The sequence below is a fragment of the Buceros rhinoceros genome, unplaced genomic scaffold (genome assembly GCF_000710305.1).
Source record: "Buceros rhinoceros silvestris isolate BGI_N320 unplaced genomic scaffold, ASM71030v1 scaffold38877, whole genome shotgun sequence".
Lineage (NCBI taxonomy): Eukaryota > Metazoa > Chordata > Aves > Bucerotiformes > Bucerotidae > Buceros > Buceros rhinoceros.
In genome coordinates, this window is record NW_010423443.1 from 3,041 (window position 1) to 9,739 (window position 6,699).

Consider the following 6,699-nt stretch of genomic DNA (forward strand, 5'->3'; position numbering starts at 1 on the left):
CCTGCTGAAAACTTGATAGAATACAAGTGGCCACCGGATGAAACAGGAGAATACTATATGCTTCAGGAGCAAGTCAGTGAATATTTGGGTGTGACTTCTTTTAAAAGAAAATATCCAGGTATTTATTTTTAAAGTTTTTTTCTTGTAAAAATCTTTCTCTTTGTGCAGTTTGCATGTAATCTGTGTCTCTGACTATAGCATGAGCCAATTGATTGGAAAAAGACCCTGGGAAAAGCAGACCTGGATTATGTGTGTTGTACTTTCAATTTTTGATACTGGCATATTGAAAATATATCTTACGGTTTTCAAAGTAATTTAAGACTTTTTGATATTGCTGCTGAAAATCTGTAAACTAATCTGATTTGGGGGTTAGATCAGCAAATAGCTTTTGGAAACGGACCTCAATTTTATTCTAAAGTGTTTTGTTGGACATTTCTTACTATATAGCTGTATCTCTATACTCTGTTTCCTGAATTGTGGCAACATTTCTACATCGTGGAAGAATTTTTTAAAAATTAGTGGGAAATAATCTAGGATTTGAACCTTCATTATTCAGATTTACCAAATCTGGTTCTTCTGTCATGGAAATTAATTTATAAAATTGTGGGAATAGTAGTATCATACAGGCTCTCACTGCCTGGAAATAAAATTGTCAAAGTATTTTGAGACTGCTAATGAGGGAGTTTGAGTAACTGTGCTCGTTTTTTGCTTTTCTTTGGAGATTTAGAAAGACGAGATCTATCTCACAAGGAGAAGCTCTACCTCAGAGAACTAAATGTTATCACAGAGACTCAGTGCACGCTAGGTAAGAGAACAAATTGTTAGACTCCTTGTTACAGTAGTAAAAATATGACACTGAAAATGTCATTCAGTTTGGTAGAGAATTACATCACTCAACTGAAAACAAATTCTGAGATGAAAACTGGTTTATTATTAATTGATGTAAATTGGCTATGAGGTATCAGTATTCCAGACTGATTATTAAAAAACAAACGTTGGATCGATTCTAACTACTTAATAAAATCCTTTCTATGTTTTAAATTAACCTTTAGAATGTTTTTCTCCTTCTGGAAAAGAGAACACCAAATTTTTTCAAATTAGAAAGTGTATCAGTCTTGTTTTGCTGAGATAGTTGGAACTCAGCAAACATTGGAATGTCTTACATGGCTCAGCTTATATGTTAGAAGGGTGAGTATTAAAGCACTTTAATGTATTTTAAATGGAATGATGTCATTGATGTGGCTTATACTGAAAGAGCTTGAAGTATTTTTTTTTTCCTCTGCTAATACTTGTGACTTGGAGCACGTTAGAGATTAAATGATGCCTGTCACATTTTTTTTTCTGTATATCATGGGTCCGTTTAAATCTATTGTCATTTTATACACCAACTATCTTTGGTATACAACCTTTATTTCTCTTGATTTTATTTTATTTTAACTTAAATATGTGGGAGAGAACAGTATCTAAATTTTAGCAATAAAAGCAAAATGCTGTATTCTGCCTCATACATGCAGTAGAGATGTGCACTGAGTTTTTAAGGTTATATTTACAATCAGTGGTAGTAACATAAGTCAATCACCATTGTCTTGTCAGTGTCTGGAGATCAGTTCTGTTGGAGCTTTTAAAGGAGAGTTCTGCATTGTAGCTGCAAACTGAGGCATTCTGACTTCCGAACTTCAATTGCTTTAACTGGGAGTCGGGAGCCTGAGTGCAGTTTGCTGGTCTGAACTGTCCTCATAGTGATTCTTCCTTGATTTGTATAGAGAGGTTATGTAAATCTCGTAATTTTAGTTAAGGTTCTGCAACTTAATTCAACAAACACTTCACTAGTATTGGAAACTGAAACTAACAGTTCACCAGGTCCCACTTAGGACAGGGGAATGTAGTATGTGGATGAGTCAGTGTAAAGGGGTTTGTGGCTCTAAGGAAGAAAATAAATGAGCCTTAACTCCTTGAGTAGAAGCAAACTCCTAAACAGCTTTGAAAGCTGAACGACTCAAGTTTCCTCCTACCTGAGAGAGAGGAGCATTGTGCACAGCAGGTGGTTGTCTTCAGCAACTCACAAACTTGAGTTGATTGTTGTGGGATATAAATAACCTACAGTTAGTTTTGTCAGGTTAGTTTTGTCATTATTGCTTTCATTTATTTTAGGTCTAACAGCTTTGCGTAGTGATGAAGTAATTGATCTTATGATTAAAGAATACCCTGCCAAACATGCTGAGTATTCTGTTATACTGCAAGAGAAAGAACGTCAGCGAATAACAGATCATTATAAAGAGTACTCTGTAAGTAACTAGCATATAAGTGAACCAGATCTGTAACATGTGGCGTATAGGAAAAGGCTGTTCTCAGACTGATAGTGAGGTGTATGTGAATTAATAAAATTGTTTTTATTCCAGCAAATGCAACAGCAGAACACACAGAAAGTAGAAGCCAGTAAAGTTCCAGAATACATTAAAAAAGCTGCCAAGAAAGCTGCAGAATTCAACAGCAATTTAAACCGAGAGCGGATGGAAGAAAGAAGAGCCTATTTTGATTTACAGACACATGTAGGCAGATTTTAATTTCTTACCAATAGGTAGCTCCTTGCTTGTTTTAGTAAAGTTGGTTTTGGTACCATTTTTACTGTTTTATTATCAAGGGGTTTGATTAGTCTTGTTTTAGTCATGTAGGGACTTCAGCAGTTCTGCTGTTAAATGGATAATACTGCTAAAAATACTAATCTCAAATATGTTTAGTGTGAAAACTTTTAAAACTTGTAAATACTTGAAGCTTTAAATATTTCAGTATTTGTTGTCATGTCTTTAATCTGCTGGTAGTAGCATAAAACTAAGAGGCATGTTTAGGTTACTGAGAAGCTTCTGTTGCTATTGTATCTATTCATATAAATGGCTAATTCTTTTTTGGAATATCTTCAAAAATTAGTCTGAACAATACCTAGAGTAAAAAAGTAAACTATTTATCCTCTAAAAGAATGCTACCTGTCAGTGTTACACCCTCATTTTTGTTAGGTGTTACATCATTTTTGTATTAGAAACATTTCATGCTTCTATGCCTGATCAAAATCAAAATTAGCTGGCATTTTGAAGCAGGACTGTTCTGCTTGTGTAAAGACAGAAAAGCAAACATTTTCTCTATGCTATTTATTACATGGCAGTCTATTACGGAAAGTTCACATTTTGCTGGTATTGATCCATGTTAGCGTCAAGATAGTGGATAATTAGTTTTATTTCTTTCTAAGGGAAAGAAGGACTCTGTGTAAGCTTCTCCTTCCGATATATTTGTACTATTAAAGGGATTTTTTTTATAGTACAATCTGGTTTCAGAATTCGGTGGACATGTTCTTGCTACTCTCTACCGATATGGACCAACAATGATAATTCATGCTCAAGATGCCAGTCAGAAAAGTTAATGTTTGCTATTTCAATTGTTACATTTTAATTTTAAAATTATTTTAAATAATATACTGTTAAATTTAGTCTTGCCTAATACTTGTTCAATTCACTAGATACCTAGTGATTGGACTTAATCCATAATACTGTTTAGTGAGTGGCATCTCTTACTGGTTTAATGAATTGAATTTCCCATGGGAGAAGTCAGGTAGCTGTTCCAACTCAGTAAAAATGCCTAGTTAAAAAATATTTGGGGGGTAGGTGGTGATGAAAGCTTAAAAGTTTGTATGTGAAACAAAGATGTGATTGTTTTGTATTAAACGATACAGATTATCCAGGTGCCTCAAGGAAAATACAAAATCTTACCTACAGAGAGAACAAAGGTTAGTCCTTACCCAGTGGCTCTCATACCCGGCCAGTTCCAGGAGTACTACAAAAGGTATCTTAAAAACATTCTAACTGCCGATTCTGTTGCACTGATGTATTTTCTCTACATCTAGCAGATGGAAAACGTTTCAGTGTGTTTACTGTAAGGTTTTGAATTAATTTTATGTTTGAGACACTTGCTAGTCTAGTAGATGTATAGTGTGACAGCTTTTGTCAACAAAACAGTACTGGCTGCAAGAGTACTGTCTCCACTGATGTGTTCTAGTGCTTGGGATCTGGCCTGCTCAGATGTTCACTGTGGTAAAGGGAGACACTGATTTCACTCCTGCCGCCCTCACGCGTTTGCTTATTATCTGCCTCTGCATGTGTGCAAAGGTTAACGTTGCTATATCAAAATATTGTAATGCTAGCTTGTGGTCACATTTTCTGTGTGACAGTTTTACTGTCCTTTTAAAAGTTTTTATAAAGTTTTTAATTAAAAAAAAAATTGATTGGTGTTATAGACTAAGTTTCATGTTGAATTTGTGAGAAGGAAAGCTATTGCTAGTTGGATCTTCATACTTAATGAAAATGTGTACTTGATTGTCTACACAAACTTAAGACTTTACCAGTGGTGTGCTCCCGTTTGACAAATACATACTGATTTGAAAAATTTTGCCTAATTCTTACTATCTGTTCAACAGAGATGGTACTCATCCTATACATAGATGGTTTTCTTTAGAGGAAAATAATGGAAATGTTTGCATATGCCTTGCTCATTCCAGTGCGTGCACACAGCCCACCGCAAATTTGTGTGTTTCAGGGCATTCTTGAAGGACTTCAATTTTTGAAATTAATTGAATTAAAAATACTACATATCTTGTTTATTTTACACTTAAAAGCTGCAAGTGAAACTACTTATCCTTCTTAATGAAGGACACAACCTTTTAAAATATGAAAATAATACCCTATTCCTTATCATGTTTGTCCTTAATAGTTAAGAGGATTTTCACTTTTTTCTTAGTGGTTAAGGTTTAAAAAAAAGGGTGGATTACACATGTTAAACTGTATCTGTCTATAAGCAATGTGACTGAATTGTCACATTCTTCTGAAATTACATTTTTACATGCATTTTTCCTTCTCCTTCAGTAATCAAGGACCTCAGACATATAGCTATGTTCTTTACAGAATTCGCTTTGGATGCTAGCTGTTTGTGTGCCCTGGGTTAGAATTGTGCACATGCGGGGGCACTGTACGTTTATAAACATTGTAAACTCTGTTGAGCATAGTAATGTGGATTGATTAAAAAATTTTTAGGGATTCTGTGGCCTCTTACGATTACATAGGTTTGGAACATTGCAAATTTACTCTTCCTGTGTTCCACGAATATCTGCTACAGAAAGAAGGCAGGTACTAGATGGTATCACATTTGAGAGGAGAAATCAATATGTTTCTGATGTTTTCAGAGCTGCATGTTTTTATGTGCATTCCTGAAAAAAGGGAGCTTTTCTTACTCTCGCCGAAGTCCTTGTGTGCCACGTGATAAATATTTGTACATAAAATATGCATGAATTAATTTGATGTATTTATTTTTTAACTTTAGATACTCTCCAGATGAACTTCGTTACTTGCCATTAAACACAGCTCTTTACGAACCTCCTTTGGACCCAGAGCTGCCTGCGTTGGACAGTGATGGAGATTCAGATGATGCAGAGGAAGGGCGAGGTGATGAAAAGCGGAAAACCAAAGGCAATTCGGTGAGACAAATTCTTTAACAAAGAAATCCTTTCCCTTCACTTTTGTTAGTTTCAGTAGTTTCTTAGTAGAATCCTTAACAGTTGCAAAATGAAGAACTGTAAATAAGCTTACTGCCGTTTTAGAACTTTATTTGATACCATTGCTCTCCAGCTTTCCATTTCGATCCATTTTTAAAATAAACCAAACAAATATTTGAAATTTCAGGCCCTTTATTCCTTCTTTTTAAAAGAAGTCTTGAAGAATCTTTCCAACCACAACTCTTGGTTATGCCCTTTTCCCCAAGGGGAAGTTGCTAGCGTTTTTGAGGGAATGAACGCTATAGTTCATGTCTCAGCATATTTTGCTATTTAAGTCCCACAGAACCTGTCACTAAAGCAAAGGTGTTGGTAGTGTGGTAACTTTGTCTTCTGGTAACGTAGAAGCAGGAAGTACTCAATACAAAAACAGTTACTTTATTCCAATTTAAAGATAAAAAGTGCTGGTTTTGCTTTACAGTACATCTTTAAAAAGATGTTTATGTTTTCTCTATTTATGCAATGATAAAATTAACTGTAACTGGAAGTTAAGGGAAACTATGTGTCTTGATAGTGTTTTAAGGGCTCAAGAGCAGCTGAGCTTCAAATGAGCTGTCTTGAGTACAACTGAACCAGTGTGTTGGTGTAGCTTGTGTGTTGGTGACAAACCACTTTCCGGAAGTTTAATTTTAAGAGAAATAGAACCTAAAATCATAGGAACCTTTAACAGTTACTAGTTCAGCTGACAAACATGTTAGATGGTGAGTATATGTAATGCTAAATTTTGCCACTTAAATGTCTATTTTACGTGAATATTCGTAAGATGCTCCTAACTGAAGAAAGAAGGAAGAGGTCAGCTTATAAGCCAACAAGAGAGAGATAGCTGTTAATACACCCTTTCTGCTTGCATTTTTTGGAGAAAAATCTTATAAACATAGCATGCAAAATACCAACTCAAAATCTGGGTTTAATCACACTCCAGCTTTTTTACAGTTGGTCTTTAACCATTTCTTCCCAGTTTCCTTTTCCACTGACTTCCATTCCCCTTAATAGTAAAGAAAAGTAACTGGACCAAGCAGAATGTCCTTTCATTTTTCAGAGAAGTTCAGGAGTCTTTTTGGTGACAGAATGCAGAAGGGAAAATGTCCTTGTATTGGAAGAGTGTAGGG

The 6,699-nt window shown here is 35.1% G+C and overlaps 1 protein-coding gene across 1 annotated transcript in view; it reads left to right on the forward strand.

Moving 5' to 3' along the window:
- Positions 1-6,699, forward strand: part of PHF10 (PHD finger protein 10) — a 15,747-nt gene that overhangs the window by 737 nt on the left and 8,311 nt on the right. Inside the window, exons 3-8 of the mRNA XM_010140419.1 lie at positions 1-118; positions 722-805; positions 2,152-2,285; positions 2,400-2,549; positions 3,722-3,831; positions 5,362-5,515. Of these exons, the coding sequence (XP_010138721.1) occupies positions 1-118; positions 722-805; positions 2,152-2,285; positions 2,400-2,549; positions 3,722-3,831; positions 5,362-5,515 (750 nt within the window). The remainder of the gene's footprint in view (positions 119-721; positions 806-2,151; positions 2,286-2,399; positions 2,550-3,721; positions 3,832-5,361; positions 5,516-6,699) is intronic.